Genomic DNA, 26736 nt, shown 5'->3' with positions numbered 1-26736 from the left:
CTAAATTAGTCTGCAAGTTCTTAGAACACGTTTTTTGGTCTTTACTCATCTGCCTTTTCAACTCAATTCAAACTTCCCAGCTGGGTTTTCTCTGGGTTAACTCGGATTTTGCTTTCAAGACTCTGCTGGGTTTGCTCTGTTTTTTGCTGGGTTTTCGTTGATAGTGACAAAAATGATCAAGAAGTGGAAGTTCAGCATGTTGAAGGACCGGTTGGGGTTGCTGGGTGTGGTGGTGGTCTGCTTGCTGATTCAGAATCTGGGTTTTTGCTGGGGTTTGAATGATGAAGGTATGGGATTGATTTGAGCTGCTGGTTACTGTTTGTGTCCCGAGACAGTGAAGGAAAATTGAAACTAAAGATGGTTGTTTTTCTTGTGCAGGTTTGGCGCTTTTGAGTTTTAGAGAGAGAGTAGAGAGCGACCCTTTTGGTGCTTTGGCGAACTGGAACGATGAGGATGGAGAGGTTGATCCCTGCTCGTGGTTCGGGGTCCAATGCTCGGATGGAAAAGTTGTGGTTTTGTGAGTACTTTTTTCTCTTTTCTTTCTTTCTTTCTTGCTTTTCTTTCTATACAATCTACTAATTCAAGTTATTGAGGAGCTTAATTAGTTAAGAAGATATTAATTTGAAGACTGGAAAGCTCAAAAGTCTTTACTTTTGCCTTTTGATTCAAGGACATAACCGAAGTTCGAAAAGAAATAGTGTCGTTTCTTCTTGTACAATTTATACTTTGTGTGTGTTGGGGGGGGGGGGGGGGGTTGCTCTTAACCAGTTGAACAACGTTCTCGGTTTTGATTTACCGATGAATTTTGCTAGTAATTGAAACTTTTAGTGCCAAGTAATCAATATTATCTTATGAGGTTTTAGAACAGCATGTCTATAGGTGTCGAAGGGGCCTAATATGATCGTCGGGCGATATAATTCATGATTATGGAGTACTAGTTATAGCTTTACTCTTAGTTTTATTGCCCCGTGAATTCTCTGAAAGAAAGTCAAAACCGGGAACTCAAAGACTTGAGGACTTCATTTTTTTTCAAGCTATGATTCATTGTACTTAATAGGTGATTTCAATTTGCTGATTTTGCCCAACTGATTCTAAAGTTAGATGTAATATGATGTGCAGGAACTTGAAAGATCTTTGTCTTGGAGGAACGTTATCACCTGAGCTCGGGAAACTTGTCCACATAAAGTCTATGTAAGCGTTTTTGTATTGTTGCTTTGATCTGTAATGATTAATGGTAAATTTCTTTGAGCTCTCTCTGGTGAATCCTGATAAAGTGAAATTTTTCTTCAGTATTTTGCGCAACAACTCCTTCACGGGGATCATTCCTGGAGAGATCGGCGGGTTGAAGGAATTGGAAGTGTTAGATTTAGGATACAATAACTTCAGTGGACTGCTTCCAGCTGACCTTGGCAGTAATTTTTCATTGGCAATCCTGTAGGGTGATCTGTCAAACAATTGAATTCTTTTCTTAATCATTTTTTCGACGTATGTACAGTAACTCAGTTTTCTGCTCACATTGCAGCCTACTTGACAACAACCGGCTTCTTGGCACCTTATCTCCTGAAATTTACTATCTGGGGTTGCTTTCCGAATTTCAAGTTGATGAGAATCAGCTTTCTGGTGCAGGCAGAGAAGCATCTTGCAATGAAAGATCTAATTCATGGTATGTGATTACAATTGAGGCTTTGCAGGACTAATGATCTAGGAAAATGAGTCTTATTACCTACTGTCGTGCATATTCTAGTGTCAATTATATGCCTCTTACTTTAGTGTTGTTTTCTTTGCTAGGAACCTCGCTCATACTGAACACTTTGTTCATGGGAGAATGCTTTCTATAAATTTTAGTAGTTTTTTACGACGGGAATCCAACACATCACCATCGCCAAAAGTTGCAGAACATTCTCATTCAGTCTCATCACCACATACTCCAGCACCTTCCCCACCATCAAACAACTCAAGTCCACCTTCCGCACCTACCCCATCTGCTTCTCCACCTTCACTTTCTGCTCCGGTGCCTGCCATCTCAGGAAATTCCAAAAGTTTCATATCGAAGCATAAAACCCCAATATTAATTGGAGGCATAGGTGGTGGTGCTTGTTTTGTTATAATTTCATTCATCCTTTTGTATCTCTACAAGACCAACAAGGTAGCTACTGTCAAGCCTTGGGCCACAGGGTTAAGCGGACAGCTACAGAAAGCCTTCGTAACCGGTAAGGCTTATTTGACAACAGAAAAAGATGATCTCTGCCATCAGTTAGACACATTGTGCGTGTTGCAAGTTTTGTGTCTCTCTTGATTAATCATGATAGGGAATTTTGATTGCAGGTGTACCAAATCTTAAGAGATCAGAGCTTGAAGTGGCATGTGAAGATTTCAGTAATGTAATAGGTTCTTCACCGATTGGTACAGTGTACAAAGGAACATTGTCTAGTGGTGTCGAAATCGCCGTGGCTTCCCTTGTAGAGCCGTCTGCCAATTACTGTTGGACCACCAATTTAGAGTTGCAGTTTAGGAAGAAGGTATGAAACAAACAAAAGCTGTAAATTTATATGCTTGCTTAATCTGTTCTGGCAGAGTGGGCCTAATTGTTCCAATGGCTATGGTTTCAGATTGAAAAATTATCAAAACTGAGCCACAAGAACTTTGTCAGCCTTATCGGGTACTGCGAGGAAGAGGAACCTTTCACTAGAATGATGGTTTTTGAATACGCTCCGAATGGGACACTTTTTGAGCATTTACACAGTGAGTATATAGCTACCTTCTCTCAAATGTGTGTGTTTGTGCTAATTATACATGTGATATCTAATGCTAGTGAAAACTGCAGTAAAAGAAGCTGAGCACTTGGACTGGAGAATGCGACTGAGAATCGCAATGGGCATGGCCTACTGCCTCGAGTATATGCACCAGCTTAACCCGCCTATAGCTCACAACAACTTGAATTCAGGATCCATCCAGCTAACAGAGGATTATGCACCAAAAGTCTCAGAATTTAGCTTCTCGAACGAGACAGCTGAAGCTGAAAAAGAATTATCCAGCATAGAACTTTTTTCCATACCATTAGCAAACAGAGAAAGCAATGTCTACAGCTTTGGTGTCATATTGTTCGAAATGGTAACTGGCAGACTCCCTTATGCAGTGGATAATGTCTCACTTGAAGACTGGGGTGCGGATTACTTGAGAGGCGATCAGCCCCTCAGAGAAATGGTTGATCCGATACTAGAGTCTTTCCACGAAGAGCAACTGGAGCAAATCGGGGAAGTTATAAGATCTTGTGTCCGCCCTGACCCAAAACAAAGACCTCCAATGAGAGAAGTCACTGCAAGACTGAGAGAAATTACCGGAGTTACACCCGACGGGGCATCACCGAAACTCTCACCTCTTTGGTGGGCGGAGCTTGAAGTTATGTCTCATGATGGAAGCTAGAAGATGAACGCCAAGATTTGTCTCTACGAACCATGTGTAAGTCTTCATCTTCCGTGGGTGGCGAGGCACAAAAAAATGTGCTTGTATTTACAGCAGGGGGATAGAATTCTACTTGTATATAACCTGAGATAGGGTGGAAAACATAATCCTTTTGTTCAGCAGTAAAACTGTAAAAGTAAAACACAACAGTAAATCAACCTGTCAATCAGTTTGTTCATTCATGTAGGATGAACTTCAATGAGAGAGGAGCAACTTTCTTGGGCCAAAACATGAATTTTGGAAACATATTATCCCTCAATTGGTTGAGCGGATTGGATTGAAGGTCTCAAACATGATGCATGCAAGGTTTTTAATTTTCCAACGTGAAATTCATTCTCTCAACATTCGAAGACTTGCAAGTGCGAAAAAAGAAAGACTTAAGAATTTAGGAATCTTAAAAGAAATTAGATTAAAGACGTCTCCTTTGAAAAAGGGACCAGTTAGTGGTTTCACTTTAGTAGCTCATCTTTTCAGGGGTTAGGAAGACTCACAGAGGCATTTCAACCTTTCTAGCCACCATTGTGCGGTTTGCTAATGCGAGGAATCAAACCACCAAATGGTGTTGTATTCGACGATCATAAATTAGAAATCAAATTAGCCAAAATTGTTTTGACTTTTCAACTAGGATGCTTTGGTTTAAATTAGCCAGAATGATCATAAATCAGAAATCAAATTAGTCGATATGATATGCAAACATAACTAGTATTAAAATTTTAATAAAAAAATATAATTCACTGATGTGAGTTAGGTCAGTTAATTACGGGAATGTGTCCACCCTCTTGCATCGCATCCAAGTTCAATATCAATATATATAAGAAAGCATAGAGATACTGGGAAGATTTTGATTAGGCATATGCCAGTGGCCTTCGCGTAGTGGTAGTTGACATGCAACTTAGTAGCTCCCACGTCCGACAACATTAGACTGTGTCGCCAAACAATCCAATAACCTTATAAATACCACCCCATCCAATCGCTCGTCCCTCAACCCAGCTTTTCTGCTAACCACTTTCAAAATAAGCTCCTACAATCCTTTCCCTAACCCCCAAGAAATGGCAAGCAGGAGTGTTCTAATCCTCATCTCCTCCCTCCTCATATCCCTCTCCCTCCCATCCGCAACCGCCAATGACTACTCCCCGAAAACCCCCGAGCAACCGGACCATGTGGTGGTGGAAGGCGTGGTGTATTGCCAGAGCTGTGACCACTATGGAACATGGTCCTTGACCGAGGCTGAGCCCATTCCGTCGGCGAAAATCAGCGTCATCTGCAAGGACCACAAGGGCCAGGTCAGCTTCTACAAGTCTTTCGTGACGGACGTCAAGGGCTACTTCTATGCACAGCTTGATGGCTTCAAAATTGGACAACATCTTTTGGACCATCCTCTCCATGGATGCAAAGTGAAGCTTGTTTCTTCTCCTCTGGAAAAGTGCAGTGAGCTCAGCAATGTGAATTACGGGCTGTATGGTGCCCCGCTTCGTTACGAGGACAAGAGGTTGTGGGGGAGGAACTATGAGGCTGTTGTTTATGCTGCAGGGCCCCTGGCTTTCCGTCCCTCTAACTGCCCTACTACTCACTCTTGATTCAGAACACCGGGTTTTCGCTGATTAATTTTCCTCCTAAAGTTAACCTTTGTTACTTTTTTTTCTTCTTTTTCTATTGTTTGATTTTTGTGTTCTAAATGTTATTGTGTCTCGGAAGTTGTATTGCTTCTTGAATAAACTGGTTTTGTACTGCAAAGTGATGAATTGACATGTTTCATTTACTTGTTTGATCCCTTCTTTCGAAGAGATACTAACCAATTTCTCCTGCACCTTGGATGCGGGATAATTAAAAAACATGACAGCGCGTGATTGCCTTAGGATTCTGTCATCCCAGGTTCCCCAGGTGCTCGAAAGTTCTTGTTCTTTGGCTTAGGTAGAAAATAGGGGACAAGGTGTATGAGATTGTAGGCACAATTCGGCTCAAACTAAAATTGGAAACTTTTAAGTACAAGGGATGAATGGGGAAAGAACACAACTCATTTCATTCCACAACAAATCCGAAAAACTCCCGCGCGCACACACATACCCCGCCATTAAATTGTTCCCAGAAGTCCAGGGGCATTCCAAACATCTTATTGATCTCATCCATGGCCTCCTTTGTTGTTACAGTGGCCTCGAACAAATCCGAACCTCTTGATCTTCCGGACAAATCTGGCATTTTCTTCTCTTGCTTCTGGTCCAAGTTATCATCAGGAAGTATAGAAAACCCACCAAAATCTTCTTTCCTATCAATTCCTCTGTCCTGCTTCTTCACTCTCCTCTTTCTTACAAAATCCATAGGCTTCCCGAACATGTTATTGATATCATCCATGGCCTCCTTTAAGTTTATTGTTGGGTCGACTAAACCATGGTGGCAAGCATTTTCGACCTCCTCTGGGCCTGTTTGGGATTGAGGTGCTTAAAAAAAAAGCTACTATGAAAAAAAGCTATGAAAATTTTTGGTGTTTGGTAAACTTTGAAAAGCAGCTTTGTTTCAAAGTTGAGGGTGAAAAAAAGCCCAAAACCAAGAGATGACAAGAAGCTGCAATTTGTAGTCCAAAAGCAGCTTATTTTCACCCACACACGGGTGAACAGTACCCAGTTTAATGAAATATACCATAACCCAAAAATGCCCTCGCGCTTTCCCTTCACCGACGCTCTCACCTTTCTTCCAGAAAACTCTCGCACGCCCTTCACCTCAGGACTCTCTCGCATAACCCGAACCTTAGGCTCTCTCTCGTTCTCTCGTTCTCTCGTTCCGTCGTTCCAAAAACCAGCGAACTCGTTCTCTCGTTCTCCAGGTAAGCTTCTCATTTCTTTGTTTGGATTTTTCAAATTAGGGATGGGGAGATTAGGGAAAGAGGGGTGGGAAGAGCAAAGGGATTAGGGTATGGGTGTCGGGAAAAACAATTGGGGATGGAGGGTGGGGAAAAATTAATTGGGGAAGGTGATATGGTTTGTGGAAAAAATTAATTGGGAAAAAATTAATTGGGGAAAAAATTAGGGTTTGTGGAGGAAACAAAAAAAAAAATTGAGAGAGAAGTTTGATTACTTCTGTATTCGTTTTTTTGAAGAAGGTCTGCTTCTGATTTGGGTATATGTCAGGGATAATTTGCTTTGCTCTGCTTCTAATCTGTGAACTGTGCTTCTGATTTGTCATGTGCTTCTGATTTGTCATGTGTTTTTTGGGTCAAAATATTCCTCAGAAGTTCCGGGTTTATGTTGCAGGTGACACATTAGAAGATCGCAGGATTGAAGATCGCAGCCAAGAAGTCAGAGGGTTTATATTCTCCAAAATTCTGGTTTGTTTTCATTGATATAATATAATAGCACAAGTTATAATAAATTTTATTATTACTCTCTTTGGTTTTTGCTGGAAAGGTTAATTTTTTTTTTTACATGATGCCATTGTATTTTCCCTTTCACTAATGACACAAATTGAGTCGACTGGGAAGATATCAAAACAAATCCAGAAGAAGAATTTGAAACAGCTTTTGTCCTTTGTTTATTGGAAACAGAAAGAGGAAATAAATAGAAAAGGGAACAAGAACTTCTTAGGTTTATGTGATTATCACGTGTTTTGGTTGCACGAGCTATTTTTGGTGAATTTTACAGTTCAGGTCACTTTTGTAATTCTCTTTTGGTTATACTTATAATTCCCTCAACTTTGTTGGCTACATGCTCTCAATCATTGGGGAAAATGTAAATTGGATTTGCGGTTCCACTGTCATAGTTTGCCTCAATTTCACAGTTGTGCTTCAAGACATTTGATTTAACAAAGAGGGTTTTCTTAGAAATGAGATCAGATTCTTTCTTCATTATTTAGAAAACCTGTGAAGGGGAGATACATGGGTAATGCTACTTCTGTCTGTGTTTGATTGGTTTTTGCCAAAATTTATCTTTTTCTATTTCAGGAAAATGTCTTTAAGCTGCTTGAGAAACAACAATTGTGTTAGGTAGCGTTGTTTTTATGTCCAATGATTGACTGGTTATAAAGGCCTGGTGATAAGTAAAGTTTCTTCTGTTCTGTATATGTATGTATATGTATGTAAAGCTGCTTGTAATCTTTTGTATGTATATGTATGTATATGTATGTAAAGTTTCTTCTGTTCTGGTGATAAGTAAACCTGCTTGTAATCTTTTGTATGTATATGTATGTATATGTATGTATATGTATTACAAACTGTAATCTCTTGTATTGCAAACTGTGAACCCAAACTGTGATAATTTGGGATGAGATGAAGGAAAATAGGGTTGTGGGATTGAAAGCAATATTGCAGAAGGGTTCTTTAGATAACATAATCCAGAGTGTATTTGCCACTAATTATTTAGGTTCAGAGAAGGAGGTTAGCACCAATCGAACGCTAATGTTGCTAGTTCAAGAAGGGTACGACTTGATTTAAGGGTTTAATTTGGAGGATTATTTTCCCTTGAGGTTTTTGGACTTGTATGTATATGTATCAAACTGTATATATATTACAAACTGCACCGAAGCTAGTTGTATCAAACTGTATATATATTACAAACTGCACCGAAGCTAAGTTGTATCAAACTGTATATATATTTATGTGTATGTATATGTGTCAATTTTTTGTCAAATTATGTACCACATTAGTATGTTCTTTTCCACCCACAGAGCAAGACATAAAGGATACAAATGGATCTTGTAATCAGTTGTGCGCTGCATGCAACCTACAACTGTTAACTTCTATACTGTATGTGAAACAAAAGTGATCATGTTAATTGGCTAGCAGGCCTAAAAGAACTTCAAACTAAGCTCTCTCTCTCTCTCTCAACCCAAATGCAAAAGTAAGAAAATACTTGCAAGGACATATAGAACGTTATCTATGAATGATTATTAACTTGTCTAACTACTCAAAGGAGCATTTGAGATAGAAATAAACATAAATTTTAGGGAGCATGTCGTCCTTTACATATAGAACGTTGTAATTCTTATAACATTTGACAAACATTAATCAAAATGAAATCCAGTGGCCCATAAAGGCCTAATAACTATTTGAACGAGGATCAAAAGTTAGAAGGCAATTAAAGTTCATGGTGACTCCAGAAAAATTTACATGATGCTCAAATGGTAGGTTACATGATGCTCAAGTGTGTGTCACAATCACTTCAAAAGGTTTAACATATATATTTTCCCTTCTGCTTTCCTAGGCTAGCAACGAAAAAACAAGTGTGTGTCACATGATGCTCAAGCAGAGAGGTCGGTGTGACGATTTGACTCTGTTGTTGTGTAGAAGAAAATTAAAAGATTCATGGAATGGTGGTATAATTTCTCTAACTTCGAAATGTTGCAAAAACAAAATAAACATCATGAAGTGTTAATGAAGTGACACCTTTTAACTTCAAGCCTGGTATCACCTGACTATCCTAAAACCTGCCATAAACGTACATCCACATGTAACCTGACTATCATTGAACGAACTTTTGGGGTATGGAAGAAAAGATAGGCAATTTTAAGGGATATGCCTAATTACCCGTTCAATAAGCAAGTGAAGATTGTCATTGCTACAATGGCTCTTCATAACTACATACGGAGGTATTCTGAACGTGATCGTCATTTTGATGACCCCAGGGACTTTTGTGAAGAAAGCGATAGTAGTGATGATGATGATGATGAATATCAAAATTATCAAGTTGAAGGATCAAATGAGATAGAGGCATTAAGAAATAGAATAGCAACAAGTTTGATGAATGCATCTAATTAAACTACTTTCAAGTACATTAACAATATTGTACTAATGAATCCTAACTATTCACTCTAAAATATTTCTATTAAAGTAGTTTGTCATACTAATTAATATTTAAGATAAAGTTTATAAATATTTTTCTTCTAAAAATAAAATATATTTAAAGTAATTCACTTTTATTTGTTAAGAAAATTAAATTAATAGCACATCTAGTAATATACCCTTTTTGGTCATTTCACACAGTCACAGCTGTTTTACAAAAAAGTTTACCAAACACTATGATACTGCTTTTTGTTTCCAAAAGCACTTTTACAAAAAAATTTACCAAACACTTTGCTGGCTTTATTTCACAGCCGCTTATTCTCACAGCACAGCCACTTATTCTCACAGCAGCTTTTTTTCAAAGCACAGCAATACCAAACCAGCCCTCTGGCTCATCCGAAATGGTGGCCCCAACAAACCTACAAACCATTGTATCCTCCCTGAACCTCGGTCGAGATGAGCCTCCAACATCCAAATCACTGGAACCTTCACCTGGAAGATCCTTCGGATTTGGAAACACAAACACATTTCTATGTGAAGCTGGTGAGGTAGAATCAGCAGCCGCATTTTGGACGTCACTCTGATCAGGGCTATCGTTAGCATCATCAATGAAAATGTTTAAAGGTTCTTGGTGAGACTGGTGGGTAGCGGTTCTACTCAATCCTTCCTTATTATTTTCTGATTTCCCTCCATTATCCAAGTCGTCATCAACAAATACCTGGAATCCACTGTCCACATTATTGTTCTTCGGTTGGGATTGGTGAGATCTTCTGCTAATGGGAGCCGTCTCTATAGGCTCTCGAAACATGTCGTTGATGGCGCTCATGGCCTCTTTCATGTTTACAGTAGGATCCACCAATCCATGATGACACGCATCTTCCGCTTCAGACTTTCCAACAATGGCAGTGTCTACAAACTTCACCACAACTGTATCATCGCCGGCAAACATCTTCGGTTCCTCTGACCCTCTTCCAGAAGTCACTTGACGCTTACTTCTAGACTGATCATGTTGGGATTCTATAGGCCTGGCCCCGATTTTGCAGGCATTTTCTTTGTTTCTTTCTCCATTTGGAGGGATAGTCCGATCCGACAGAGGCCTTTTCACGGTCCTCTTTTCCTGGCAATGCATAACAATTTTCTACGGTTAAAAGGAGTGCTAACAACACAAACTACAATCCCTCTACACCCAAATAAGATTAATAAACTACCTGGTTTCTGTGTCTCCTGTGTCTCTCCATGCGTTGAAGGAACTGTTTGTACGACTTCTCTAACGCTCCAATGGGCTCTGCAAGGCTGTTCAGCAGTTAATAAGATGTCATGTAGCAGCGGTTCAAGTCAGAAATGTACATACACAGAAGAAACATTCATATTACAGTCATTATTGCTCGAATTCGAGACGTATACTACAAATTTGGATTCCAAATTGGCATCTAAGCTACAAATTAGCTAAACAACATATCCAACGCTACGAAACAGAAACCAATCAGGTATAATTTTACTTCCTCCAGAAATTGAGAGCATCATGATAGATTCAATTAGAAAAGGAAAATGCTGAGGACTTACTTTTGCACTCCCAAGTGGTACATCTTCTCAGCCTCCTCAAATTTCTTGTTCTTTTCATAGTCGAGAGCATATGCCTGGTAGAACAAGGAGTGCTTTGTCCCGATTTGATTCGCCTCCATTGTTCTCAACAGAGCTCTTGGATCATCGACAAAATCCATCTACTCCACAAAACAAAGATCAAGAATAGGAAAAACCGAATCGAACCCATTTCATATATTTCCCTCAATTTTCTCAGCAACCAATCAGTAGCTATGAATCAATCAAAATCCAAAATACCCAGAAGAAACTCGCAATCACAAAGAAAGGGGTAGAAAAGTTACCAACTTTAACCAAACTCTAATGTAGCGCAGGTCATTTCGGTATCGCCGATCGGACTCGAATGTCTGCGCGCATTTCTGCAAGAAGCGAGGGAGCTTCTCCTTCAGAGTGCGAGGTGGGAGTGAGTCGTTCATTTTTCGAATCCCTCTGCGACCACATTGTGAAATCAAATGGGTTAAACAATGAAACGGTAACTGATAGAGAGAGGAAGAGATGGAAGTGGCGAGAGGGTACCTTAGCCATGGAAGAAGAGGGTCTTTGCCGGAGTAGGTTTTGATGTCGGAGATTAAGGAGGTGAGAAGATCGTTGTTGGACATGGTGGTAATGGTGGTGGAGGTGGAGGAGGGGGAGGGAGGTTTTATTTGAATTTTCGAAATGAGGAAGGAGCCCATACCGCGCAACTCCTATTTAAATGGAGTTGAACTTTTTTTTTTGGGGTAAAGTATAGAGTTGGATTCTGTGACAGATATTTTAGAGCATGACGGTGACACTATTCACATCTTGTAATATAAGTGGACGGTAAAGTTAATATTTCATCGCCATATGACATAGTATTAATAAGTAAAAAAATATTACTTATGATCATGACAAATAATATAAGATAATGAAACTCAGTTAAGATAATATACAAATTACTCGCGGATTTTAAACGTTGAATGTATTATATTATGAGTTTGACTTGCTTTTATAACATGCCAAATATTTGATTTGGTAAATTAAGAAAAAAGGACCTCATGACAATTATAATTTTATAGAAAACACATCAAGCCCTCAAGTTTCTCATTCATAAGTGATTAAAAATATCATTAGATGGTATGTCCGTCTAAATAGTTACCATTAGACTGTATTATCGTAGATGGAAAATGAAATATACACTTTAAATTTATCCTTAGAAAAATAAAATAAAACGTCAAAAAAAAAAAAAAAACCCGACCCGCGAAAGCCCAACAGAAAGAGAGCAGCCTCACACAATCACACCCACTGCAGCAAGTCACTGCTGAGTGGCCTTCAAAATTCATCACCGCCGTCGCTCGTTGTACCTCTTTTCCCAAACCGCCGCCCTCCACCTTCCATAATCTCTCTCCCATGGAAAAATCCGACGATGAAACTCAAAACGCTAACGACGACCGCGACGAGCAAACTCCCTCCAATGTCAACGGCACTGTCGACGACGAGCCCGAACCCGACGAAATCGATGACGAAATGGACGAAGAAGAAGACGAAGACGAGGAGGAGGAGCCACCTCTGCCACGAAATCCCCTCTCCCAGGAGGCGCGGTTGCGCGCGGAGAAGTCCAAGCTAGAGAACCTGGTCCGTCGGATGTCGACCGAGCGAGTCGATCTGAGGGTCCACGACGTTCTGATCAAGGGCAATACGAAGACGAAGGAGCATTTGATCGAGGCCGAGCTGGCGGAGATTAAGAAGGCCACCACCATGCAAGAGCTGCTCGAGGCCGCGGCAATTGCAAATGCGAAGCTTCAGAAGCTTGAAATATTCGACGCGGTTCGGATCACGCTCGATTCTGGCCCGCCGGAGCTGCCTGGAACTACGAATGTTATTGTGGAGGTCGTCGAAACTAAGAGTCCAATTTCTGGCGAAATCGGTGCTTACACGAAGCCGGCGGTACATTCTCTGTTACTATAAGTTTCGTGTATTTGTATATATTGGTTTGGTTTGCTGAATTGGTGAGATTAGGGTTTAGTACGTAGAATAACTACAGACTGTTTGGTTTCTGAGAAATTGGAGAAAATGGAAATCTGGATTATATCAATTACTTGCACATATGGGCGTGAAATAGATGGCATGTGTTGTAAATTTTAAATCCCACATCGATACCAATATACTGGTAAAACCTATCCATATCTCCTGCTGCCAGTTTGTTTCGGTCCGAAGGATCATGATATTATGAAACTAGGAGGCGTGGTTAAGTGATGAATGCAAATGTGGGAGCTAAAATGCCTAATATGTTGTGTTCTCTTGTTCCTTAATTGTGAACAGATGCATAAGCATGGTATCCGTCATGTCTTACGTGTAATGTTTTTGTAGGCTAGGTCATGGACTGCTGAAGGAACACTTAAGTTCAAAAATCTGCTTGGATATGGGGATTTGTGGGATGGTTCTTTGGCGTATGGGCCCAACCAAACCTCGGAGTTAAGTGCTGGCCTGTTTATGCCCAGGTTCAAAGGGTTTGTAACTCCAGTGACGGCACGAGCATTCCTGCTTTCCCAAGATTGGATGGAGTTCTCTTCTTATAAAGAGCGCATGATGGGGCTTTCTCTTGGACTGATTTCATCAAAACACCATGATTTGGCATACAACCTGGGTTGGCGAACGCTAGCAGACCCATCACAATTGGCCTCGAGGTCAATAAGAAGGCAGCTCGGCCATGGATTACTTTCTTCAATCAAATACACATTTAAGATTGATAGGAGAAATTCACCTTTGAGGCCAACTCGAGGTTACTCATTTGTTTCTACGAGTCATATTGGTGGCATTGCACCTGATCATCGAAGCACAAGGTTTTTGCGTCAGGTTTAGTACACATTCTCTTCTTTATTTTGGTTCTCTTCTTTATTTAGTTTCTTTTTAAGCCGAACTGATGAAAGGAAAAGGGAAAAAAAAAAAAATTTATGTATATATGTCTTTCATGTTAAATGCTTTTGATTGTCATTCGTATACCCACCTGCTTAAGAGATCTATAAATGTTTTAATCATAATTTCATGTTTAGATTACTAATGATAGAACGTTTCCCAGGATTGTCATTGCATAATGAGATGTTTCTAATATTTCTGATCTGGAACGGTTCTTCTATTTCATATTCTTGAATAATAACCATGACTGCTTTTTTCTAGTAGGCCATCTTGGATACAACCTGTTCATTTTCTTGCATATTACTGACCCTCTTGACTACGCATAATTAGAAGAGGAACATGAAAGAAAAACAACAAGACCATTCTTTTCTCTACCCTGTTTTATCTTTTTATTTGGAAATTAACAAAACCAATATGATTGTTTGCTAATTAGTGATTTTCAAAATCTGAAAGTCTGTTATGAAGCTTTCTTTGTCCTGTAGTAAATTGTGTGCATTGTTATCTTGTTGCCTGATTCAAGGTAGTAAAAAGTGGCAACTTCTTATTGGATTTGTGGCCTTTTGCTTAAATCAGTTGATCTATGTTTATGGCTAAATATGGGTTTTGTTAAGAACCAAATTAAGGATCGATTTTTACCCCCTTTCCACTTATTCTCTAGACCTATTAGCTATTAAACTTACTAACTTTCTTCTCTTACTGTATGCTGCAGGAGTTTGATATTCGTTATGGAGTTCCATTAGGATTTTATCATGCTGCACTTAATTTTGGGATCTCCGCTGGAGTTATTTTTCCATGGGGGTGTGGATTCTTGAACAAGCCCTCATCCCTTCCAGAACGGTTCTTCCTGGGTGGTGATTTCTCTCCAGTTTGCTCTGTGGGGGGCCCTACGATAGTGTGGGGATTCAAGACAAGGGGACTAGGCCCCACTGAACCAAGAAGGCATGTTGGAGATAATTCTAATGAGGAGAATTCCGAATTTCCTGGAAGAGATTCTATTGGAGGAGATCTTGCTGTTTCTGCATTTGCAGACATTTCATTCGATCTTCCACTTCGCTGGTTAAAAGAACATGGAGTGCACGGTCATATTTTCGCAGGTGCGGGGAATCTGGCAAAATTGACGGAGAATGAGTTCCAAAACTTTTCTGCCCCGAAGTTCCTTCAGTCATTTCGAAGTTCTGTGGGAGCAGGGATTGTTGTCCCTACCAAATTCTTCCGCCTAGAGGTTAGCTATTTTAATCTGATTTTGACGTAAAAATTTAAGAAAGGAAATTCATGGTACATATAATTCTTGCATCCGTGATATGTATTATATGAAGATAGATTGCATGCAGTAATGGGCATAAGGATCCTCTTTCTTCAAAAGGGTTTTTTTTCATGGTCTTGTCTGCTTATATACTGGGTTGCTGCTGGTCTGGGAAAACAATCTAATTTTATGACATGGTAATTTCGATTCAAGAAGGCTTCTGAAATCTTTGGAAAATGGTTATGTTTAAATGGATTTTGTAAATAATCTGTTCTTGTACAAGTCTCATCAGTTAAACTCCTCTGTAGGGTATACATGTGATGCATGCCTGTTTTCTTTTGTGTGTATCTGTTGTTCTGCCCGAGTTCGTATATGTGTTTGGTTCATACTTTCTATTTGGTTGCCTGGTTAGCAAGATCCCTATGATCTCAGGGTTTAACAAGCTCGTTCTTTTGTTGTCAGTGCAACTACTACTATATACTGAAGCAATTTGAGCATGACTGTGGGAAGACTGGCTTTCGCTTCAGCATCTCAGCTCCGTCATAGAATCTGGGAATTTGTTTTTTACCTGTGATACTTGATGTTCGGCTAAACTTGAGGGCGACATAAAGAGCAAGTCGTTTGAGGTACCTGAGGTATTTTTTTCCTCCTTTCGGATTGACAGCCCTGCTCATTTTCTTAGAATCTTAGTTCAGACATCGTTACAAGTACTATAACTTTTCATTACCGAAGTCCCTTCAGTCATTTGGAAGCTCCGTAGGAGCTGCTGGGGTTGTTGTCCCTACGAAATACGGCCGCCTAGAGGTTATAAGCAATATAATCTGACTGTATAGATAATAAGCAATACATGCATGTTCTGGTTTGGGGTTTAGGCTTTGTGAAACAATTTGAGGTTCTTTGGAAGTGCTTATGAACTAGTGCCCTTAGTTTTTTGATCGATATATATGGGTTTTGTTAATTACGAATGGGAATGCTCTTTGGAAGTGCTTACTAATAAGTGGATACTGCAAATGGTCTGCTCTTGCACGAGTTCACAAGTGAACATCTTAAGACTTAAGAGTGAGACATATATATACGGTGAACTACCTATTTAATCTCTGAATTATACGGTGAACTACTTATTTAGTCTCTAAATTATCAGCTCAGTGAAAATTAGATCCTTGGACTATTTTTTTTTTTTTGGAAAAATCAGTCTCTAAACTAATAAAATCTGTCAATTACATCCCTAATATTAGATTCAAAGCTATTTTGTCCAATATTAATTCGTCAATTTAAGTCACGTGACTTGCATGTGATCCATTTTAGAGAGTAGATAAGTAGTTTTTCATTGTCTAAGGACTTATTTCTTCGAATAAATAGTGTATGGAGTTAACTTTAGAGGATAGATCAGTCGTTAGATTCACAACCTATATGCAACATTATGGGCTTTTAGGGAAGAAAATGCTGGCAATATCCTCTAAAATGTGTCATGTGACTTAAATTAACGAAAAATTGGATAAAATAGCTTTGAGTATTATTTTAAGGATGAAATTAGCAGTTTTTAATGAATTTAGAGACTTATTTTACCGAAAGAATAATTTTAGGGACGTAATTTCCACTAATATGATAATTCAAGAACTAATTCGACAGTTCACCCGTATGACAGCATGAGTGCCTGCAGTCTTCATGTTTTAGTGTGTTTTCTTATTTGGCTGTTTGTTCCTTGGTTTTTATGCGGTTGCCCTAGTTAGTTAATTAGCGAGATTCTTAGATTATGTTCTCATAATTTAACAAGCTAGTTGGATTTTTGTTGTTGTCATTGCAACAACAACGTACTATAAGACTGGCTTTTTAGCTTTTGCTTCGCAGTTCCATCGTAGAATCTCGGATTTTTCTTTTCTGATAGTTTTCTTCCGGAGTGACGGTGATGGCTCCGTCGTAGTGTGGTAGTCTCACTAGGAAAAATGGGCATGTATATATGCTACTATATGTTGGGTGCTTATAGTTGACTTTATTTGAAGAATTATTACCAAAGTCCTCTGAATATTGAATATATATCGATCGTTACATCTTTTTTCTTCCTATTTCCTATCCTATATTTTCCGTCCAATCTTAATGTTGCAATTCAGGGAGCCAAAGCATTACTAATATGCTTGTAATTCCTGAGTTTCCCGTCTATTTTTGTATTCAAACTTCACTACCAACCCTACAAGCAATATTGACGAAAGAAATGTGAAGGGCATGAATTTGGTAACTGGTTGAAAAGATAGACGCTCTTGAAAATTCGAGCTATGCAAATGGTGAATTGTCTTGGTGGAACTGAACTTCTTCTTCAACTTAAAACGTTTCGCATTTAAACTTTTTCCTTTCTCTTGATGTAACTAAGAAAATAGTGGATTATCCTAATGAATCCGAACTTCTTCTTCAACTTATAGCGCTCCACATTTAAATTTTTTCCTTTCTCTTGACGTAACTAGGAATATTATATTGTTTACGATAAAATCTTTGGAATGTTACCCCACATTTCTATCAAACGATACATAATGTGTTAGGATGGGTAACATATCGCCTTCGCGGGCCTCACAAATTGGCAGAAATGAAAGGGAGATTAAATATAATTTGAGATTACTTAAAATATTATTAGGTTCGAAGTTATTCCTTTTGATGCATGCATACGTTATTATAGTATTGTGTGACACCACTTGTTTTATAATATACTCAACATGCTCATAGTTAATTGATTAAAGAATATGTGGTATACAGTCATATGACCTTGGACAGATTTTTCAGTTTGTCGTGAACTCGGTCCGGTATATAGAAATGTAATTCTACATTTGGTTGAAAACTTTAAAATAACACTTTTCAACCAATTGTATTATGACATTTGGTTTACCGGGTTGTATTATGGGCACATTAAAAAGTTTCTCCTGACCTTGGTGAGTATTGACACACACACACACACACACACACACACACATATAAGCTCAGTAAATGTACGTATACGTATATCAATATTTGATATTTGGGGATGGTATTGTGGCGTATATAATTAAGAGTAATAATAATTAATGTGTTTTCCGACCAATAGAATACTAAATGAGGTGCTTAAAATATGATTAATTAGTTTAGTGCCCCTAACATGGACAATGTTCGTGATAAACTCTTAATAATCAACTCTTACCTATATAAAATAATAATGCTATTTAAACACACTAACTACCTGCTAAAATGCTCTCTTATTAGATAGATTGTGGTATGTGAGACTTATCAATATTAGAAAGTGTCAACAATTAAGTTAAGTTTCTGTCTAAATAACATTACATAGTCAATTACTTTGAATTGTCTAAATTTTTTTTTTTCAGAAAACTTTGATGGTATGAGGGAATTTTATTGATATAAAAAAAAAAGGGTACACTTATTCAGGATGAGATATAAACCTAACCTCTCATAATACAAGAAAAAAGTATAAAAATGATACATGAAAAGAAAGGGGGGACATAAACCTTACCATTCTAGAAACAAAAACAACAAAAATACAAGAAAAAGAAAAAAGGGGGGGGGGGCATGAAACCTAATTCCTCTAAAGCCGAACCTAAAGGTCTAAACCTGCAAAACAGAACAAGCAACATCATAAGGTTAAGAAAAAAAACAAGAAGTGAGTCAAACCTGCATGTCGAGATGCACATTAATTTGAGAAGTGGAAGCCGGGCAACATGGTCTGAAAACAAAGCAGCATGAACCACCATTGGAGGAGAAACATGTCATACTAAAGTTGGAGAAGACAAACCCATATTAGCAAAATTGTCCGTAACTACATTGCCTTCGCGATATATGTGAGAGGCATAGAAAGTCATCTTTCAAATGTGGTCCAAACAAATAGACCATTGCATATGAAGAGGCCAAGGAGGATCAAAATTAGTCAATTGAAGGACAGAAATAACTAGAATTGTTTTAATATAAAATTGAGAGACTTGAGAGAAGTTAAGAGTTGTATACATTAGTTATTGTAGCACATTAGGTTAGCCGAATTGATTAGAACAATGTGCTTCAACCTGCACTAAAATTTGTAAGTTCATGTAAGTTATTTGATCATTTGTCAAAACGATACAAAAATAATTTGCGAGTCTTTGTTGATTTTTTTTTCCTTCCTATTTTTCTTTCTGCAACACACACACATGATGATGCTGAATAGATGATTGCTTATTATTAAATTAGGTAGATGAGAAAACGACAGACATCCTCATCTTCAAGCAAATCGATCCGCATAAACAGGATCACGAGTTTTCATGCAAGAAAAATAAATCAACAATTGCAATAACAAAACTGAAAAAAAAATAAAAAAACATAAAATATAACCGAGGTACTCTTGGGAGTTGACTTATAATTCATCATATGGAGTAGGTGTTGGGTGCTGCCGAATCTTTCAGACAAACCTCTCTTCCTCCTCTATTTTAATAGTTTTCACAGGCCAAACCAGAACCCTTCATGTCCATGGAAATGTCATGTGCACAAAAATAGATATATAATGTTGTTTTGGAAAACATTATAAAGAATATTTATAATATATATGACCTTGTAGTAATTAATAAGGGTAATGCTTCCCTTGTTTTTATTAGTAAGGAGGAAATTCATCATCTCCTTGTAACGTGATATACGGTTTATTGAGAATATGCTATTTGTTATAATAATCATCAATTTGCATGTACATATATGTAGGTTGAATGATTGCAAAATCGAACTAATTTAAAAAAAAAAAAAAAGATGATCTTTAAAAGTCTGAGAAAGATAATAAACGATTTCAAATAAGACATTTGAATAACAAAATAATGCCACGTTAGAAAAAATAACGAGGAGTCGAGGACTTTCTTCCTTATTAGAAATGAGAAAAGTATTATCCAGGTCGTAATTACTAATTCGCCCTTTTCCTCGTTTTCATTTAAAGTAGACTGTAAACGATTGTGATGGTGGATGAACCTTTTTGAAGAGGCATAGCTAGCATTTCTTTGACGGCTGTGATTTCTCTCAGGATGCTTGTGATGAATGAACAACTTTAGTCTTTAGTGGTTACGTATTATTATGATGAATTGATGATATATATATATGTATATATATGTATGTATATATGTATATCATATGCAGTGATTCATCATTATATATATATATATATACACACACACGTTTTGTTGTAAGCTAGCATTAATGAAGGTTACAAGTTACACGAGGCCAGAATATTTGGTTTCAGTTCAAATATTTTGAGGTCAATATTTCTCATGCATGCCCGGCCTCATAATAATAATGTGTTAATCAGTTAATGCATGTAAATGAGAGATAGGGTATTCTTTCTTCAAAGTCGAAATCCTCTCACAAATTTCTGTGCTTGGAGCTCAATGATATAGATTTGGATTGTTGAAGAGAGAGAAAGAGGATTCATACCTTTAGTTTGTATGAGGTGAACCAATAAAATCGGCTAATAAGAACCACATGATTTAAAATGAGTGATATGGATTTTCTATCCATCAGCCCCGAACAGAAATGGGGAAAGAATCTTAATTCCTTTCTTCCAAACACAAGTCACGAGCTGACGACCTAAACTTCTTTTTTAGTTTGATAAAGCCAGGTACAAGCACAGGATTCTTACGGTTTCACAGGTCGCGCGCAAACCACTGTTTCTTCTTAACTCAAAGTTGACTACCAGTTTCCATGTGGTCTTTAGCTCTTAATCGACATGACAACGTTAACAGGAGGCAACAATATTTTAATCTGAATCCAAAATGTTACAGTTAATTCGTACCACAAATTAGACTACGACGAAGATGAACTATAACTTATAGCAAAAATCTACAAATGTTATTATTTATTAAAAAAAAAAAAAAAGAGAGTATATCCTATGATTAGTATAAAGTACTAAGCACATATTAACTAGATTTGGAAATGACAAATATATGTAACCTGTATATAAGGGAAATCCCCGTCTTTTTTCCTTCTTTTTGAGTATAGTTTGCACATATATTAAGTAAATTATTATTCTCATTTCGATTATTAACAAACTCCCATGTAGTTTGGTAAGTAATGAGTTCTACTATACCAATAAGCATGTAACCATTTGGGTAAATAATTTGATGTATCCATGTACTATGTGTGTGTGTGTGTGTATGAGTTATGATTCAAAAATACACGCTTTTAATATATATTTTGACATTCATTTTATAGGGCCAATTTTGTAATGTATTTCAACGATTCAAATTGTCTATGTTTTAGTGCATCGTTCATAGATTTTCCTTGCAAAAAATTAGAGAAATCCAAAATTATTAAGATAGATGGTTGGATAGTTGATATATATTGCGGAGTGGACTCCACAAAAACATGTGTCAAAAGCGTGTATCTTTAAATCCTAACCCTTTGTGTGTGTGTAGAAACATGTTATTAGCACTCTTTAAAAAGTCATTATCATCCCTTTTTATTTATATTTTCTTCCTTATATTTTTACACATTCAAAGTGCAGTATGAGTGTTTTAAAGTATCGATAAAGCTGTCATGTATCTATATATATACGTACATGAAAGATTGGACAAAATTTGCATCATATATGCAAGGCTCATATAATATTGTATAATGTATATATAGATATATATATATAGAGAGAGAGAGAGAGAGAGAGAGAGAGAGAGAGAGAGAGAGAGTGAGATGTTTAAATACTTTATTAGTAGTATCATGTATTTATCATAGCTAGCTATAGCTAGCCAGGATATATAAAATTTCCATCTCCAATTTCTCCATTCTTGCAAGTGCTAGCTCAACTGCCTATAGCTAGCTTGTATGCAAAGAATGGATCTCCCCAAACATCAAGGATCACTTCATGGTTAAAGAGAAATATGATGAATTCAAGATCTGGCCATCACTTGCCCACCAATACCATATTATTGGGAAGCAAAACATAAAACAGATTAGGGATGAAGAGTGAAAGCACCAGTATGGAAGAAGTTTCTAAATCAAGCCCTTCTACCAGCAAGAGGGAATACGATCATGAAGACGATGAGGGTGAAGAGGATGAGGTGGATGAAGATGGCCTTCAGCTGAGCAATAACGGTGTCAGCTCCAGCACTAGCAACATTGACGAAAATCATGAAAAGAAGGGAGCTTCTGGATCTGTAAGGCAGTATGTTCGTTCCAAGACATCGCGGCTTCGATGGACACCTGATCTCCATCTTCGCTTTGTTCATGCAGTTGAAAGATTAGGTGGACAAGAAAGTAAGTTTAGTACGTATGATCAAAGCTAGGTTTTGTGATTAATTTATGAGATTAGCCTAGCTTCCCCGTCAGTTCCTGGTTCCTAATTAATGAAGTATTAATAATTGTGTTTTAATGGTGCAGGAGCAACTCCCAAGTTGGTTCTTCAATTGATGAATGTTAAGGGTCTTAGTATAGCTCATGTCAAAAGCCATCTTCAAGTAATTGATTTGATCCAGATCGATTTCATGATCTTTATATATTTTCTCTGCTAAGTGTACTATCTATAAGATTCAGTACTATGCATAAATATAAATTAAGGGTTCATATATATATCTGATTAGTATTTCTACATTTTCTGGCTTTGATTTTAATCATCAGATGCATAGGAGCAAGAAGATGGAAGACCCCAATCAAGGTGAACAAGTTAACAAATTGCACACAGGCTCACCTACTCTTCCAAAAACTAATACGAAAGTTAGGGTTTACATATTTACAATCTTGAGAGATCTTGCTTTCTTATTATGTGACAGTTTTGACAGATCAAGCAGGATTTTTTATGGAAGGTGGAGATAACCAACTTTACAACCTTACTCAACTCTCCATGCTACAAAGCTTCAAACAATGGCCTTCGTCCGGATTAAGGTATGAAATGGTTCTCTTAATTTTGAACAATTTATAAATAAAGTGTTTTATAGTTTTTCGTTTTTCATTTTTCATTGAATCCTGATAGTAACCATTTCAATCTTCTTTTTTGTATTAGATATGGTGCTACAGATCATTCCTCGTGGCAAGGCCGCCACTACCACCACCAGATATACGGCCCATACCGTTCAAGTAGGACTACTGGACTACTTGATCATAATACCAGAAATATTGGACTTTATGGTTCAGTTGCTGAAAGAATACTTGGAAGCAACAATAACAATATTATGACTACTTCAGCAAATCAGTTACATACAAATCTCCAATCTCCCAACCCTGGACAAACCACTTGGAGGAGGCATCAAATTACTCGGGATGAGTCATATCAAACCGTGATCCACAGGCCATGCCAAGATTATCATAGTTGGAGTGCAGCGATTCGTGATCATCAAGGGCAAAACATGCAGAAAAGGAAGGCTTTGGACACAGACAACAGTGACTTGGATTTAAATCTGTCACTAAAAGTTCCACCAAAACATGGTCATGGATTCGGAAAAGGTTTACAGTGTGGAGGTGATAATCATCAAAAACTACTCATGGGTTGTAGTTTATCTCTCTCTTTGTCCTCGTCGTCGTCTTCGAAACTTGGCGTGAAGAAATTAGAACGTACTACTGGTTACGGTGACAGCAAGCACGGGAAGAACATGGCAAGTACTCTGGACCTCACTCTATGAATGAGACAATATTAATATTATTCTAAGTGAGATCTTGAGGTACTTTCCAAAATTAAATTCAACCAAATTAATGAATTTTGAACTTGACCACTGTCATATTCTACCGTCACAGAAAAGGTAATGATGTCTACTTGTTCGTTGTTCGATCATTGGATTTTGTTGTATGTAATGTCCTGTATCGATCCATGATATATAGATAGCAATATTATTAGCATATGATTCAAAAACTGGTGAATAACGAGGTATAAACAGACGAATGTGTTTTTTGGCATTACCAAATATGCACAGTTTGGTGGTCATATATGTACATTGTTTTGAGAGTTTTTAGGTTCCTATTGCTTGGTTCTCTTTGTTTTATTAGTTTTTAGGTCAATAAAAAACCAAAATCTTGGTGCTTGATTAAGAACAATATTTCTTGGAATTCGAAAATTTATTAACTTTTATTCGTTATCTCTGAAACCATATGTTCCTGCAAATAATATTAACATTAATTTTCCTTATGAAATTTCGTTTTAGATCACATGAATTGTCTTTCGTTTAGCCAAAACACAAAAAGAATTACTATTTTTCTCCTATTTTGTAGGCTACAGTTAGCCACATTTGATGTCAAATGTATTGAAATTCTCAACATGTATGATTACGAGGTCGTTTGGAAATACTTTTAAAATGACTTAAAATGCTCTTAAAGAAAATATTTTAATGTTTCAAAAGTAACCAAGGATTATTTCCCCAAAAAATACAAAAGCTAACCAAATTTATATTACTTCAAAACTTGAAAAAAAGGAAAAGAGTGCATTCTTGGATCGAACTGATTGTGCAATATATATATCCTGCCGTATTCACCTAGTCCAAGTTACTAATTACAAGAAAAAAGAAAAAAATTGATCAATCCATATCCAGTCAAGCAGTAAGGTGCGGCAAGACAGTTTTCTCTGATATGTCAGCAAGAACTTTGTATGCTGCTTGGGAAGGATGCATGGCATCCCAGAACAAAAATTTAGAAGGGTCTGGACACGTCAGAGAAAGCTTCCCGCACATTGGACCTAACTCCACCATCCCTGTTCCACAGCATCCTGCATGTGTTTGCACAAACCCTACACACATATATCAAGTATTAAAACAAAATGAAAATTGATAAAAAATTAAGCACAGATAATCAAAGAAAACATTTATATATATATATATGTATGTATGTATGTATGTATGTATGTATATTAGGTATGTAAAATGATAAGAGGCGTGGCAATATTCAAAATCACATACTTACCATATTTAGATGGGTTATTGAACATGTCCAAGATGGGATTGTAGGTGTCGAAGTAGGCGAGCCTGGAACCGGGGAGGGAGGCTTGTAATCTTTGGATGAGGCCTTGGAGGTTGGTGTTGTAAGCCTGAGAGTCCTTGTTTTGCTGCTCCACGCACACACGCCGAAGCCCATTGAAGATGCTGCCAATGGTCAACTGCATTGGCAAACATCCAATTGGCGGAAGACCCGCCACTTGAATCTCCTCGCTCCCCTCTTATATAGGTTCTGCCATGCATATCACGAATAACATTATAAGCATAGCATGTCGAAGGTCGTGCTATTAATTTATCTAAATTATAAGTTATAACATCAACATGTAAAATTGTAACAGTAAACCCTACCTTAATTAGACAACCCTTTAGATGTTCTTTTTTAGTAATGACAATCGATTAATGTGGTCTAAACATAAGTAGCTAGTTGTTAATTGGTTGTACATACCAAAATTAAAAATCATCTTGGTAGATCTAAATTGATCTTAATTACTATCAATGAAGTTTTATTAAATTTTAATTTTTTTTTTTTAGGGAAAGGACTTGCACGAATAATCATGCAGGCACACAAAACTTTAGAATCATAGACTCAATTAACCATCACAATCATGCATGGCTAAAATTACAGCAAAAAACCTAGGATTCGATCGTAACCCCGCTAGTTAATGTTACCAATTCACCAGGTCACTTGATTAAGGGCTAGCTTAATTATATACCTGAATGAACGACCTGAGTCTTTTGAGAAGAAAATCCTGGTACCCTGAAGGTGAAAACTCAATTTTCCTCCGTGTAACAGGTACATCGTAGAGGTTGAACACCATGTCATTAGTACCAACACTAATCACAAACACAGCGTTGTTGACAATCTCACTACAATTCTTCTCCCCAACAGTTCTCTCATCCTCCTCAACGCTTCATCAAAGTCCTCCAATTGCCTCGACAAACTCGTAGCCTTCGACACGGCCAAGGTCAGATCATCCAAACCGCTACCACCTGACGCGAAACTGACACCCGTGAGCAAGTCACGGTCAGTTAGTCTCCGGTCATGGTAAGCAGGCAACAAGTCCTTGAGGCCAAGTTTGGAGACCATGAAGTCCGTTGATAGTTTTCCATTGGAAAACCTTCCCGTCGGGACGTGGTTTGGCAAGTCCCGTCCGTACGGACGATGGTCACTTTTGAAAAGGGTGAATGGGAGGCGGTTGTTGTTGCCCGAATCCAACGTTGAATCGCCTAAGGCGAAAACGGCGGATACAGGCGGAGATGCGGTGGTTGGGATTAGTAGAGATAGAAAGGAGGCCAAAGAGAATAAGAGTACAAAGAGGACGGTGGTTTTTTGCTCCATGATTAATGTGTTTAATTTCTGGGAAAAATGAAGACGCAATTAATTAAGAAATCTATTAAAAATGGATCCCCAACGTATTAATTTATATAGAGTTTGAGATGATTGAGTATGGATTTGATTAAATTATTTTTAAACTTAATTAGCTAGAGTGTAAAGGAGCTGGCAAACCCTAACATAATACATGCACTAATTAGAATTTTTACAAAAATGGAAAAGTCTATGCACTATACTTCCATACAAAACCAAATTTTAATTACCGCCGTCGGATTAGTCTACAGTAGTAAAGATTAAAAGAATTTAAACATTAAAACCGGAAATAACTATTTTTTAGTGTTAAAAAAATGTTAAAATGGGAAAATAAAAGATAAGTTTTATCTAAATCGGTTTTTAACATCTCATATTAACTGGAAGAAGATTCTTCTTTGGACGGAAGAGTTTTCCAAGTAAGTCGTTTCAGTCAACTTCCATCTCTTCATCCTTTGCCCATTTTTGATACTTTTTTCAGTATGCTCAAAATACGAGATGGTACGTCATATCTTATTATACTATTACAAGAAAACTTCATTTT

General features: G+C 37.6%; 6 protein-coding genes across 7 annotated transcripts; 4 read left to right on the top strand and 2 right to left on the bottom strand.

Moving 5' to 3' along the window:
- The first annotated feature begins 152 nt into the window (after positions 1–152).
- On the top strand, positions 153–3661 carry LOC103937091 (inactive receptor-like serine/threonine-protein kinase At2g40270). Its single transcript, XM_009347011.3, has 9 exons — positions 153–287; positions 379–517; positions 1120–1191; positions 1291–1434; positions 1523–1663; positions 1789–2210; positions 2326–2519; positions 2610–2742; positions 2825–3661. Exons 1-9 carry the CDS (start codon positions 173–175, stop codon positions 3421–3423), a joined length of 1959 nt encoding a protein of 652 aa, XP_009345286.2. The 5' UTR covers positions 153–172; the 3' UTR covers positions 3424–3661.
- A 146-nt stretch (positions 3662–3807) lies between these two features.
- Positions 3808–5957, top strand: LOC103937080 (non-classical arabinogalactan protein 30-like). Its single transcript, XM_009347002.3, has one exon. The coding sequence runs from the start codon at positions 4512–4514 to the stop codon at positions 5037–5039; it is 528 nt and encodes a 175-aa protein (XP_009345277.2). The 5' UTR covers positions 3808–4511; the 3' UTR covers positions 5040–5957.
- On the bottom strand, positions 5403–11907 carry LOC103937556 (mitotic spindle checkpoint protein BUBR1-like). The gene is made up of 6 exons (XM_048590389.1): positions 11345–11907; positions 11113–11257; positions 10793–10950; positions 10438–10522; positions 9605–10346; positions 5403–5873 (listed from the first exon to the last, which is right to left on the bottom strand). The coding sequence occupies exons 1-6, from the start codon at positions 11500–11502 to the stop codon at positions 5482–5484; spliced, it is 1680 nt and encodes a 559-aa protein (XP_048446346.1). The 5' UTR covers positions 11503–11907; the 3' UTR covers positions 5403–5481.
- A 180-nt stretch (positions 11908–12087) lies between these two features.
- LOC103937072 (sorting and assembly machinery component 50 homolog) lies at positions 12088–15906 on the top strand. The gene is made up of 4 exons (XM_048590388.1): positions 12088–12733; positions 13157–13642; positions 14412–14924; positions 15408–15906. The coding sequence occupies exons 1-4, from the start codon at positions 12197–12199 to the stop codon at positions 15489–15491; spliced, it is 1620 nt and encodes a 539-aa protein (XP_048446345.1). The 5' UTR covers positions 12088–12196; the 3' UTR covers positions 15492–15906.
- A 5636-nt stretch (positions 15907–21542) lies between these two features.
- Positions 21543–23910, top strand: LOC103937055. 2 transcript variants are annotated; one of them, XM_009346976.3, is made up of 5 exons: positions 21543–22172; positions 22296–22372; positions 22533–22569; positions 22694–22796; positions 22915–23910. In XM_009346976.3, the coding sequence occupies exons 1-5, from the start codon at positions 21875–21877 to the stop codon at positions 23528–23530; spliced, it is 1131 nt and encodes a 376-aa protein (XP_009345251.2). In that variant the 5' UTR covers positions 21543–21874; the 3' UTR covers positions 23531–23910. The 2 variants fall into 2 exon arrangements, with proteins under 2 accessions (XP_009345251.2, XP_048446760.1); XM_048590803.1 differs by having other exon boundaries at positions 21544–22172; positions 22685–22796.
- A 132-nt stretch (positions 23911–24042) lies between these two features.
- LOC103937049 (GDSL esterase/lipase At2g40250-like) lies at positions 24043–26168 on the bottom strand. The gene is given in 5 exon segments (XM_048590456.1): positions 24043–24624; positions 24798–25031; positions 25034–25061; positions 25543–25724; positions 25727–26168. Coding segments are annotated over 5 exon segments (1080 nt in total). The 3' UTR covers positions 24043–24430.
- Positions 26169–26736: the final 568 nt, after the last annotated feature.

Source organism: the organism of the source record quoted next, unplaced genomic scaffold, assembly GCF_019419815.1.
Source record: "Pyrus x bretschneideri cultivar Hongxiangsu unplaced genomic scaffold, Pyrus_bretschneideri_v1 Contig32, whole genome shotgun sequence".
Lineage (NCBI taxonomy): Eukaryota > Viridiplantae > Streptophyta > Magnoliopsida > Rosales > Rosaceae > Pyrus > Pyrus x bretschneideri.
Note: the sequence above shows the minus strand (reverse complement) of the source record. Positions and strands in the feature narration are given on the sequence as shown.

Bases quoted from the DNA above. Each gene is read 5' to 3' on its own strand.
- LOC103937072 (XM_048590388.1), top strand. From the start codon at position 12,197: ATGGAAAAATCCGACGATGAAACTCAAAACGCTAACGACGACCGCGAC. The intron at 12,734-13,156 runs GTACATTCTCTG...ATGTTTTTGTAG, and splicing joins GTGCTTACACGAAGCCGGCG to GCTAGGTCATGGACTGCTGA. The intron at 13,643-14,411 runs GTTTAGTACACA...TGTATGCTGCAG, and splicing joins GCACAAGGTTTTTGCGTCAG to GAGTTTGATATTCGTTATGG.
- LOC103937091 (XM_009347011.3), top strand. From the start codon at position 173: ATGATCAAGAAGTGGAAGTTCAGCATGTTGAAGGACCGGTTGGGGTTG. The intron at 518-1,119 runs GTGAGTACTTTT...TATGATGTGCAG, and splicing joins GATGGAAAAGTTGTGGTTTT to GAACTTGAAAGATCTTTGTC. The intron at 2,211-2,325 runs GTAAGGCTTATT...TTTTGATTGCAG, and splicing joins ACAGAAAGCCTTCGTAACCG to GTGTACCAAATCTTAAGAGA.
- LOC103937080 (XM_009347002.3), top strand. From the start codon at position 4,512: ATGGCAAGCAGGAGTGTTCTAATCCTCATCTCCTCCCTCCTCATATCC.
- LOC103937556 (XM_048590389.1), bottom strand. From the start codon at position 11,502: ATGGGCTCCTTCCTCATTTCGAAAATTCAAATAAAACCTCCCTCCCCC. The intron at 11,258-11,344 runs GTACCCTCTCGC...ATGTGGTCGCAG, and splicing joins CCTCTTCTTCCATGGCTAAG to AGGGATTCGAAAAATGAACG. The intron at 10,951-11,112 runs GTAACTTTTCTA...TTTGTGGAGTAG, and splicing joins TTAGAGTTTGGTTAAAGTTG to ATGGATTTTGTCGATGATCC.
- LOC103937055 (XM_048590803.1), top strand. From the start codon at position 21,875: ATGAAGAGTGAAAGCACCAGTATGGAAGAAGTTTCTAAATCAAGCCCT. The intron at 22,570-22,684 runs GTGAACAAGTTA...ATTATGTGACAG, and splicing joins GATGGAAGACCCCAATCAAG to TTTTGACAGATCAAGCAGGA. The intron at 22,797-22,914 runs GTATGAAATGGT...TTTTTGTATTAG, and splicing joins TGGCCTTCGTCCGGATTAAG to ATATGGTGCTACAGATCATT.